This window comes from Papaver somniferum, unplaced genomic scaffold (genome assembly GCF_003573695.1).
Source record: "Papaver somniferum cultivar HN1 unplaced genomic scaffold, ASM357369v1 unplaced-scaffold_154, whole genome shotgun sequence".
NCBI lineage: Eukaryota > Viridiplantae > Streptophyta > Magnoliopsida > Ranunculales > Papaveraceae > Papaver > Papaver somniferum.
Window position 1 is genome coordinate 8708045 of NW_020624820.1, and position 12298 is coordinate 8720342.

General features: G+C 37.2%; 2 protein-coding genes across 2 annotated transcripts; one reads left to right on the forward strand and one right to left on the reverse strand.

Moving 5' to 3' along the window:
* The first annotated feature begins 2944 nt into the window (after positions 1 to 2944).
* LOC113336659 (cyclin-P3-1-like) lies at positions 2945 to 4235 on the forward strand. Its single transcript, XM_026582305.1, has 3 exons — positions 2945 to 3634; positions 3756 to 3949; positions 4078 to 4235. The coding sequence occupies exons 1-2, from the start codon at positions 3231 to 3233 to the stop codon at positions 3916 to 3918; spliced, it is 567 nt and encodes a 188-aa protein (XP_026438090.1). The 5' UTR covers positions 2945 to 3230; the 3' UTR covers positions 3919 to 3949; positions 4078 to 4235.
* A 135-nt stretch (positions 4236 to 4370) lies between these two features.
* LOC113336660 (40S ribosomal protein S16-like) lies at positions 4371 to 5056 on the reverse strand. The gene has a single exon (XM_026582306.1). It carries the CDS (start codon positions 4984 to 4986, stop codon positions 4552 to 4554), a length of 435 nt encoding a protein of 144 aa, XP_026438091.1. The 5' UTR covers positions 4987 to 5056; the 3' UTR covers positions 4371 to 4551.
* Positions 5057 to 12298: the final 7242 nt, after the last annotated feature.

A 12298-nucleotide genomic window follows, 5' to 3' on the forward strand; every position in this document is an offset into this window, starting at 1 on the left:
CAGATTGGATTGAGGATAGGTGACATGGATATGGGTTGTTGAGTATTTATTTTGTTTGTCATTATTCATGATGACGTTGAGGTGATGATGTAAACTGCCAAACGTAATAATGGTAGAAAAGGGGGGAATTTTTTTTGTCTGGATGGGTGGTAAGGGGGAAGATTTTTTGTGCTTTCTAAGTGGTTAGGTTTGATGGATAAACTAAAGACGTTTCTGTCTAATATGCCCCAGGTTGCGGTGAAGCCTCCCAAATGGTGGTGTCATCTCCTAGTCTGCATAAAACATAAAATGTTAATTAGACCCCAAAGATAAATATCAAAGTTGGGTAACCCACCAGATACTCCCTTAATGGAAAATCCAAAGGAAGTAAAGGTCTTAATGAGGATTAGGTGTTGAACTTGATATGGTAATTATGATTTGGATGGGTAAAATCAGACGCATGGCTTTGAAGAGGCGTGGTAAACAAAGCGACATGACGCTTAACCAACCGCCTTAAATGGCAATGAATAGGTATGGTGAGGGCTTTAAAAGGTGGTTTTTGAGGGTAATTATCATATTCAAAGCAAAAAATTATCTTTCTATCAACAGAAAAGGAAAGTTTTAGGAAGAATTTAGAAAGTCTAAAAAATGGACGGCAAGTTTTCTCAGAGTGTAGGGGTTGTGGGAGTTCCTGAAGAGTCTCCTTTGTCGTCATCTGCTGCATCTCCAGATTCACTAGAATATACACAAGCCAAGGCTCTTCTTTCTTCACTGAGGATTGCAGAGTTACAAAAGCTATAGGAGGATGTGCGATCTGAGATCGATCGGTAGTTGCCACTTCAAATCCAACAAAGGGAGGAAGAGAAGGCTGCTCGAGAACGAGAACAAGAAGATAGAAGGCTTGAGAGATTGTATGATGCATGGCTGCCAAAATATTTTGAGAGGCGAGAGAGAAAAGATGAAATGTGGGAGGAGAAGCAAGCGGAGAAACAAGCAAAGGCACCCAAGTATGGAAGTGTAATTGAAAGTGATTCTAAGTCAAGTGATGGGTTTGAGGCTGAGGGAGAGATTGAGATCAGTGATTTGGATTCAGATGCTTATGGGGGTCAAGAAGAGGACAATCATGGAAGAATGGTGTATGATGAGAAGCATTTAAGGAGTCGATTTGAGTATGAAATTTCCAACCCCAAGATCTTCTCAAGAACCATGAATGAGGATGAATCAGAAAGATTGGAAGTAAGTTTGAATGTGCCTGATTCCGATGATGAAAATGAGGAAGATAGGGATGATGCTTCATACTCCAGTGGAACTTCGCCTGCTCCATCAGATAGTGAAGATAGTGAACGCTGTGAAGGGGATGAGTTGTGGTGATCACTGCAGAGTTACTAGAAGAGGCCAGATTTTCAGGTTGAGCATAAAGCCTGAAAACAGTTAGCAAGTTTTTTATGAAATGGCTCTTCTGGTAACTTCCCTTTATCTCAAACTTCTTAAATTTGTTGCTGTTGATGGTGGTAAGTTTCTTTTTGCTTCTTAAGGGTAATCGGTCGGCTTTGTTTGCAGTTTTTTTGGTTTGTGTGCTTGTATAGTTGTTGCTGGTAAGGGTTAAACAAGTAGTAGTCTTGGAGGTTTTCTGATGAACGGTTGGTAGTCCTGTGGTTAATGGAGTTTGATTAGTGGTATTTTGCATATTGTAGTTAGAATTTGAATGTTGGGGATTTTGGTACTCAGTGTTTCGTATGTTTAAACTCTTGTAATGGTTTATGAAACTCTGAGAAGATTCAGGACTAATTTTAGTAATATCGTTGTTTCTATTTCCTGCTAAGCTTGTGGACAAAATGAATTTCTTAATTAAAATGGTGAGACTACAGGTGAATAAACTTGTACTAGGATCTTTGATATTGAAGAACTGAGAAATATAGGATATGTAGTTAACAATAAAAGCAATGTAAATGATGAGAGATTGATGAACAAAACTCATGAAAGGTGAAAAACGCTGCTCAGTTCCCATGAAGCATGAATGATCAATAGTAGTTTTTGTATTCACCTGCTGCATCCTGATAAGAATTATCCATGACGGAGACGAAATTTAATATGGGCGTTATTCGTTCGAACTCAAAGAGTTTGGTATTTTGGTGTGTAAAACAAGTCTATAATGGGTTGTTTAAACTTGGAGACAAACTTAGCGTATCCAACGCAGAGTCATTTTTGGGGAAAATGACTTTCAAAGACTTGAAAGGAGGTTTATTAGATGGCCCGTTAATGCGATCAGCTTCTAATTAAGTTTCTATCCAATCAACCTACATGCTAAAGAAGAAGAAAATGTTCCATGATTGTTGTTTATCATTTGTCTTTAACTTGCTTCAATTCCATAGTTCTTTCAGGTTTGGCCTGTTGAATTATTAGTAGTGGACCAAAGGTCCATAACCAAGAAGATAATTACAAAATATCCACTCCCTCGTCATTCAGATACTTTGTTATTTCTACACTTGTGTTGTTGACAGCACTGTCATGTTTCTCTCATTGATTCCTGCATTGCAACCATAAGAAGATACAAAACCAGATTCATCTAAGAAATCGACTATTAGTCGCACTATATTGTAATTGGTTGATAAGTTAAAAATTCTCTATCAAATTTCAGAAATGGGATTTCTTAGCAGACACACATGCTTAGGCAACAATCGTATATACCTTCTTTCTTTCATGAGAAAAGTAGACTTGGTATTCAGAACAACATGAGATAAATAATCTTGCTTGCTCAACACCTTAAATACATAAAGCCCTGTATTCCTCTTTAACTCAGAATATGCAGAATCCTGAGTTAATTTAACTTAAAGAAAAGAATAAGTTAAAGAAAGCAACATTAAATCTCATTTCAGGGATACAACAAGTTCCTGGGAGCGTAGGTCACTTTCAGGTCTTTAACAAAACTTGATAAATTGATTGTACAAGCTCAAAACTCGTTTAGTAAAACTATGATCAGTTTATATGGTTGCTAATCAACATTAACATCCTATAGATGAGGTTCTGGCGTTGAACCCACTACAAAGTTACGGAAAACCACCTTATTATTATGTTGCAGAAACTAGTATAAATTGGGTAAAACTAAAAACTACACTAATTCATGAAACTCTAGAAGAGTGCTCACATCTGAAGCAATGTTTTATTCATTTAGGCTGATTCCTACATATATATATATATATAACAGTAGGCAGTAGTAACAAATCACCACTGTCAGCAGCTAGGTTAAGAGGATGGCAGCGTTGGCAGTTGAAGCAGAAGATTTCAGCACTGGAGTTTATTTACTTTTAGGGCTAAATAAACTGAGTGAAGGGGTTGTTCTAGGAACTCCTAAGGTGCTATCGGCTCTTTCTTTGATTCTAGGGAGAGTTGTAAGAAATAATGAAAAGATAATGGAAACAACAAAGATGATGGACACTATTACTATCTTTCATGCTGTCAGAGCACCAAGCTTAAGCATTCAGCAATATATGAATCGGATTTTCAAGTATGCAAGCTGCAGTCCGTCCTGCTTCGTCATAGCATACATATACATAGATAGATTTCTAGAACGTGCAGATGTTCATCTGACGTCTCTAAATGTTCATCGACTCTTGATCACAAGTGTGATGATAGCAGCTAAGTTTATCGACGACTTGTAAGTAGAACTATCAGACACCTGTTTTACTTTTCAAACTTTACTTGCGACAGACTAATATAACAAATTATTTGTGACCAAAACCTGGAAAATTGGATGACAAATTTGAGACCCTACACAGATTTTACAACAACGCATATTATGCAAAAGTGGGAGGAGTAAGCACTGCAGAGATGAACAAGATGGAAATCAATTTTTTGTTCAGCTTACATTTCAGACTCCAAGTAACAGAAAGAACTTTCAAACACTACTGCTTGCAGTTAGCAGAGGAAGGGACCAAGTAAACTACCAAGTCGACCTACCGACATATACAAGGTGATCTAAGTTATTGAGAGATGAAAAATGAAAAACCTAAAATACTCACATTTTGTGAATGTTGCATAGTTAACCTAGCTAAAAGCATTAAACATTGCAGTCCTAAATATGTTTTGTGATTGTTGCAGATTTAAAAGTGCTTAGTGCTACTGCTAAAGTAAGAATGTTAATATATATAGCTAACTAAGTCTCAGCTGGCACACAATCATCTCTACGCAACCAGAACAGCAGGACTACCTTATCATCTATACAAGGGCAATGCTAACAACTCTCACACCACTCCCTACTGCTGGAGCTTCTCCAACCATCAAATTCTACACAAATAATGCGCTCTTCTAAGGTGTCTATAAAATTTACTTCTTAGTTTGTGAACAAACACTATGTAGTTGATACCATTTAAGAGAAAAATACACTGCAATACTACTAGTAATGACTAATCAAGATTCAAAATTCATTAATAAACTTAATAATCCATTAACAAACCCACACTTTCTTAAACCCAAATAAACCGAAAAAAAGAACTAATCAACCTTTAATCGAAACATCAAAATTCTTAGAAAAGGAGTTCAACTCCAAATTGCATAAAAACAAACCTGAGAAAATCAACGGTAAGACTTCTGAAACCTGGAACGAGCACCACGACCACCAAACTTCTTAGGTTCACAGCGTCTTGGATCAGCAACAAGGAGAGTACGATCATACCTGACAAGTATATCTTTGATCTCTTTCTTTTGTTGTTCATCAACATACTTCTGATAATAAGCAACTAATGCTTTAGCAATACTCTGACGAATAGCATAAATCTGTGAAGTATGACCACCACCACGAACCCTAATTCTCATATCAACACCAGCAAATCTCTGACGACCTAATATGAGAATCGGTTCATAAGCTTTGAATCGAAGAATCTCTGGTTCAACCAACTCGATTGGACTTCCATTGATCTTGATTAAACCACGACCTTTCTTGCAGTGAGTTACAGCTACTGCTGTCTTCTTACGCCCGAAGCACTGGACTGACTCGGTTGGTGCCGCCATGGTTGAATCAGAGCTTCTTCTGAGATGGGGAGGGGAAGGGAAAATCGATGACTGTGTATTATGTATAAGAAAAACCCTAAAGTGGGGATTTAAAATAAGATCGTCATTCGCTGAGTTGTGCCACGAGTTACATGAGACGATTCATAATTTATTTATGGGTGAAATACATATCTGGGCCTGTTTTTTTGAGGGTTACAATTGTAGGCCTGTTTTTTTTCGCGTTGCAAAATTAGGCCAGTTTTGACCAAAATGGCTAATGGTGTTTATCCACCTTTTTTGCACCGTTATTGTACGGTAAAAAAAACCTATAAGTCCTCCAACTCGTTGAGTTACTTGTTAACTCGTTGAGTTTTTGTTAACTCAGTTGGGTAACTCAATTCTGTAAGTACACATCACCACCATCACTACACGTCACCATATGTACACATCACCACGTGAATCAGTCACCTGCCTCACTGAGTTAAATTGCCTAAACCGGATTTCGGACGAGTTTTGACCGTTTTCTGGTCATTTCCTGGCCATAATTTCAGGCCATTCTTTCACTCCTTCCCCGCACAGTTTCGTCCAATGATGATATTGATTTATTTAAAGAAACTGAAGAAATGTGACAGTAAACTGCTTAATGACATCACAAAGAGTAAGAAAACGACCAAGAGAACACTAGAATACATGCATACAAATATATTACACAAAGAGAGCAAATTCCATTCACTCATTTTCCATTAAGTTGAGTTCGTTAATTTCGATTGTTTCGTGTTTCATACAGACAATGAAACAGAAGTTAAACAGAAGAACCACAACACACATCATACATAATACAAGAGGAAGAAAGTACATACCTTTCTATATCTCTTCTATTTTCTACTAAACAGATTTCTTAATTTTCCCCTTAATTTCTAATTTCTCGGGCAACTTCTTGGCACCAGCAACTTCCTCCATAAGAAATCATCAATTTCTGATTAGAATAAAGAGACCCAAGGAAAGAAACAACATACTTTTTCGACGAATTTTGAGGAATTGGATTCAATAATTGGATTCTGTACGCTTTTCTCATCCTTCTTTACTTCTCTGCAATCCTGAGCTAAGGTAATCAAACTTGACAATGCCTGTGATGATACTTCTCTTGCTCCATTAGGTTTCGCTTCAAGCATTTTCATAAGCGAAGGAATCACCCAACATTTTTTTCATCTCAAGTGAGCTACAAATCTTACAAATTGCTGATGCCGCAGCTTGAAGACATTCAGCTGCATACTCTTTGGATCCTAACAACATCTAACATTCCAGAAGATCAATCATAACCTTAACAATCTTGATGCAGGGCATACTACAATTCCAGAAGATTCCCTTAGAGGTTTGGCTTCCATGGTTTCCTAGTTTCAGTCTTTCTTATTTTTAGGATTCTTTTATATTTCCTTTTAGTTTTCTGTTTCCTAGTTTAGTTATTCTTCAATCCTATATAAAAGCTAGATTAAGTCTTGTAAGATCCATCTATTACTCAATCAAATTATTAAACACAAAACTTATCTTTCTCTTCTTGCTTGAATTCTCTTCTCTTCTTGCTTATAGCAATCTAGTATTGTTTTCTTTTACCTTGTTCCACATTAGTTAGTATCAACCGCTTAGTTTTAGGTTTTTATCCTATAACTTGATCCTTTACATCGCTTCCGCAACACCTTTCAGTCCTTTTTTTTAGTTCCTTTTCGTATACAAAAAAAAAAAAAAAATATGACCGCTCAACCAGTTACTCTAGCAGCAATCGAAGCTCTCATCAAATCTCATACCGAGATTTTGGAAAAAAACATTACTGAAGCTCTTGAGAAGTCCATGGAGGACAAATTAGGGTTAAGAGATACCAAGCTTGAAACCATGCAGAATCAACTTTTGAAGGTTGCAAAACATATAAATCTAGATTTGGATATGCCTGAGCTTTTAGACTTAGAAGGAAAAACTAAAGAAGATATACTTCAGTTTTTACAGAATGATGAAGTACCTGAAGATGTATTGCGTACTTTAAACATTAAGAAACCATATGAAGGTTTCATAGGTCATTCAAAGAAGAAGATAGTTTCTCCTGCACTTGACAGTGATGATGAAGATGAACGTGAGAACGATCTAGAGAAGAATTGGATTGAAGAACGACGTTTAAAAACTGGTCACAACCCTTACAGTTCTTTACCAGAATATAAACTAAAAGCTGATATTCCCAACTTCTCTGGAAATTTTCGTATTGAAGAACTAACTGATTGGTTCTTTGAGGTAAAAGCTTTTTTCGAATTCATGGAAGTCCCTGAAGATTCTAAGGTTAAACTTGTGACATACAAACTCAAAGGAGGAGCTGCAGCTTGGTGGGATAAGATCTGTGATGATCGTAGAAACGCTAACAAACCGAAAATACGTACTTGGAAACGTATGAAAACTTTTATCAGGGATAAGTTCTTACCTAGAGACTTTATGCATCAACTTTTCATCAAATTACAAAACATTCAGCAGGGGGCACGAACTGTTGAAGAATATGTGCCAGATTTTTATAATTTGGTCGCACGAAATCAACTCAAAGAATATGAAGAACAGTTAGTTGCAAGATTCATTGAGGGACTGAATAGATTAATACAAAATGGTATGACTCATTCAATTTTTACTATGGTCGAAGCTGTGCAGCAAGCTATTAAGATAGAAAATCGTCTTATCCGTTCTTCTAGGATTTATCCATCCAGACAAGGGTGTTATCAAAATACTTACAGGGGTACCAATTCATCTCAAAACTTTTCTCCAGATACTGTTTTGAATATTCCCAGGCCTCCTTATGATGATGTTAGCCATTCACATCGACAACCTAGCCATATTGTGCCTTATACTCCACCTCTGGCTACACCTATCTTAGCCAATCCAGTTGATCTTCAGCCGGGTCAGCAGTCTCACTCTCTGCAACCAACTCCTCCTACTACAGGGAATCGGTTTCATAACAGGCAACAACAATTTCCACCGCAACAGCGAGCTAATAATGCTTATACAAAATTTCGTGGAGATAAGTGCAATAAATGTCAGCAATCGGGCACATTTCTAGTGATTGTCGGAAATTCAATGCTTTGATTGGTGAACCTCAGTTCATTAATGAAGTCACTGGTGCGCTTAATGAGTTCGAAGATGAAGACTCACCTGGTGATGACGACGAGTTTGTTGGGATGGTTCGTCCATTATTTCTTACTCAACAATGCAAGTCTCAGAGACACAGTATTTTTAAATCAAGATGTTATATTGGGGGTAAAATCTGCAAGATGATAATTGATAGTGGCGGTGTGGATAATTATATTGCTGATCACGTAGTTAAGAAGCTTGAACTACCAGTAACTTCTCATCCAGAACCTTACACTGTGGGATGGGTTAATGCCTCTAGCACACAGAAGATTACTCTTCAGTATTATGTGTCATTCTCTTTTGAGGGTTACGAAGACACAGTTCTATGTGATGTCATTAATATGACGGCAACCCATCTTCTTCTTGGCAGACCTTGGCAATACGATCTTCAAGCGGTTCACAATGGATTCGAGAATACTTACACTTTTGTTCATAAGGGGAAAACCAAGGTTCTTAGTCCATCCAATTCCACTTCAAACTCTTGTGCGCATATTGATGCTGTCGTAGCCACTGTTATTCGTTCTTTGAACCCACAACATTCTTTACATTCCCATGAAGATTCTAAGCCTATGATTGAGTTGCCTGCAAAGGTGAAGCCCTTATTATTTCAATATAATGTTTTATTTCCAGATGAACTACCAACTGCATTACCTCCTTTACGGAATATTCAACACTGCATCGATTTTATTCCTGGAGCCTCTTTACCAAACCAAGCACACTATCGCTTGAGTCCTGCTGAGCATGAGATATTACAGGGATAGGTAAATGATTTGCTTACAAAGGGTTTGATACGACCTAGCAACAGTCCTTGTGCCAGTCCTGCCTTCTTGGTTAATAAAAAAGACAATGGATGGAGGATGTGTATCGATTGCAGAGCATTAAATCGCATCACCATTCCTTATAGATTTCCGATCCCGCGTATTGATGATATGATTGACTTGCTGTTGGGTTCTATTATTTTTACTAAGTTGGATTTACGCAGTGGTTACCACCAAATACGCATTCGAGGTGGAGATGAGTGGAAAACAGCATTCAAGACACGTGAAGGTTTATATGAATGGCTGGTCATGCCATTTGGGTTATCTAATGCACCTAGTACTTTTATGCGACTTATGAATCAGGTTCTCCAACCCTTTCTCAGTAAATTTGTTATTGTCTATTTTGATGACATACTAATTTTTAGTCGCAGTGAGCCAGAACACCTCCAACATCTTTCACAAGTGTTTCAAGTTCTTGATGACAACTCTTTATATGTTAATTTGAAGAAGTGTACCTTCATGGCTTCTTCAGTAACATTTTTGGGATATGTGATTTCTACTGATGGTATTCATGTCGATCCTTCTAAAGTTCAAGCAATTGAAGATTGGCAAGTTCCTACTTCTATTCGTGATGTTCGTAGTTTTCATGGTTTGGCTTCTTTCTATCGAAGATTTGTGAAGAACTTTAGCTCTATTTCTGCACCTTTGACTAACTGTCTCAAGAAGGAGAAGTTTGAGTGGACGGAAGCAATGAATAAAAGCTTTATTCTTCTTAAAGAAAAGCTTTGTACGACACCAATTCTTGCACTTCCGAATTTCAACAAGCCTTTTGAAATAGATTGTGATGCATCTGTTGTTGGTATTGGTGCAGTATTATCACAGGAGGGTCATCCAATTGTATATTACAGTGAGAAGAATTCAGATGCACAAAAGAAATGGTCTACATATGAATTAGAGTTATTGGCTCTTGTTCAATCTCTTAAGCAGTGGCATACTTATCTTATACATAGGGAATTTGTTGTCAACACTGACAACCATGCTTTGAAGTTTTTGAATACTTCTGCTAAAGTTAACAGAATGCATGATCGATGGCTTTCCACACTCAACAAATACACTTTCTCCGTGAGACATAAAAGTGGCAAATTGAATCAAGTTGCTGATGCCTTAAGTAGAAGAAGTCATCTATTAACTACAATTCGTAATGAGAGTTATGCATTTGACTATATCAAAGACATTTATCCAGAAGATGAAGATTTTGGAAAACTATGGGATCAATGCAGTTCTTAAACTCATGGGGTTGATGATTTTCTTATACAAGAAGGTTTTCTTTTTAAAGGGAATCGATTATGTATTCCTCAAGGGTCTTTACGTTTACATCTTATGCGAGAATTACATGGCAGTGGTCTTGGTGGTCATTTTGGGAGAGATAAAACCATTGCCCTGATTGAAGAAAGATATTTCTGGCCATCTTTGAAACGTGATGTACAAAAGTTCGTACAAAAATGCATGGTCTGTCAGAGAGCAAAGGGTACAATTCAAAATACCGGGTTGTATACTCCTTTACCAGTTCCTGATGCACCTTGGGTTGATATAAGTATGGATTTTATACTTGGTTTACCCCGTACTACTAGAGGTAATGATTATGTTATGGTCGTAGTTGATCGTTACTCTAAAATGGCTCACTTCGTGGCTTGTAAGAAATCAATTGACGCTTCTAATGTTGCTTCTTTGTTCTTTAAAGAAGTAGTAAGATTGCATGGGGTTCCAAAGTCTATAACTTCTGACAGAGATACCAAATTTTTGAGTTATTTCTGGAAAAGTTTATGGATGCGCTTAGGCACAGTTCTACAATTCAGCACAACTTCACATCCGCAAACTGATGGACAGACTGAGGTTGTTAATAGATCACTTGGGAATTTGATTAGAGATAAGTGCCTGGATAATAGTAAGCAGTGGGATGTTATTTCCACATATGGAATTCGCTTTCAACACTTCTGTGAATCGTTCTACTGGGAAAACTCCATTTGAGATTGTGTACTCTAAAGTACCTAATCATACTCTTGATTTGGTAGCCTTACCCACCACACAGAGTACAAACACTGCAGCCGACTCTTTTGTAGACAAAGCAACTGAATTACATAATGAAGTAAAATCTAAAGTGGAGAAGTCCAATTCTAAATATAAAGAGGATGCTGATAAACACAAGAGGTTTAAAACCTTCAAGGAAGGGGAGCTCGTGATGATACATCTAAGAAAAGAGAGATTTCCAGTGGGTACTTATAACAAAACCAAGATGAAGAAATATGGTCCTTTCAAGGTTTTAAAGAATATCAATGATAATGCTTATGTTATTGATCTACCAAATGATTGGAATATCTCCAACACATTTAATGTTCAAGAGATTTTTATGTTTCATGGTGACAATGAACTTCTGGTTTGTTTGGACAACTCGAGGACGAGTTTTACTCTAGAAGGGGGGACTGATGCAGCGCATACTACAATTCCAGAAGATTCCGCTTAGAGGTTTGGCTTCCATGGTTTCCTAGTTTCAGTCTTTCTTATTTTTAGGATTCTTTTAGATTTCCTTTTAGTTTTCTGTTTCCTAGTTTAGTTATTCTTCAAGCCTATATAAAGGCTAGATTAAGTCTTGTAAGATCCATATATTACTCAATCAAATTATTAAACACAAAACTTATCTTTCTCTTCTTGCTTGAATTCTCTTCTCTTCTTGCTTATAGAAATCTAGTATTGCTTTCTTTTACCTTGTTCCACATTAAATCTCCTCATCTGCTGAAGTTTGTCGTACTTCCGGTACTACAGACAAATTCTTCAAAGTACCTGCAGCTGTAGATTGGGAAACAGATTCACCTATTTGATAAATTCCAATCAAGGGACGAACCCCACCATGACCGGCGATAGAGCGAAATTTGTCATACTTCCGGTACTACATACAATTCCATCATCCACTGTGATGCAGTTCACTAAATACAAAATTCTCCGTAAGCATTTTCATTTAGCATTGGGAGTAGCAAAATAGTACAGATTCAAGTATTCTCGAATATATTCAAGCTTTACAACTACCTGCAACAACAAAATAGATTCAAGTTGTCATGTCTGCTCATCTCAATTCCATTTTACCCAGTCTAAATCTCCTTATGACACAGCAATACCACCAATTCTTTAGCTGCAACAAACAAGCATCAAACCATTTTACCCGGTATAACTTATTTATCAGCTTGAAATCTTCACTTGCACCAGACCTATAATCTGCAATGTCATCTCAAATCCCAGACAACAACCACCATTTCCAGTTCCACCTGCAATTAATATTGTCAACACCAAACCCTCTCCAGCTTCTTGAATCACCAACAGTACCGCCAATATCCCTGTAAAACAACTCATACAAACCCATCTCATCC

Bases quoted from the DNA above. Each gene is read 5' to 3' on its own strand.
- LOC113336659 (XM_026582305.1), top strand. From the start codon at position 3,231: ATGGCAGCGTTGGCAGTTGAAGCAGAAGATTTCAGCACTGGAGTTTAT. The intron at 3,635-3,755 runs GTAAGTAGAACT...GACCCTACACAG, and splicing joins GCTAAGTTTATCGACGACTT to ATTTTACAACAACGCATATT.
- LOC113336660 (XM_026582306.1), bottom strand. From the start codon at position 4,986: ATGGCGGCACCAACCGAGTCAGTCCAGTGCTTCGGGCGTAAGAAGACA.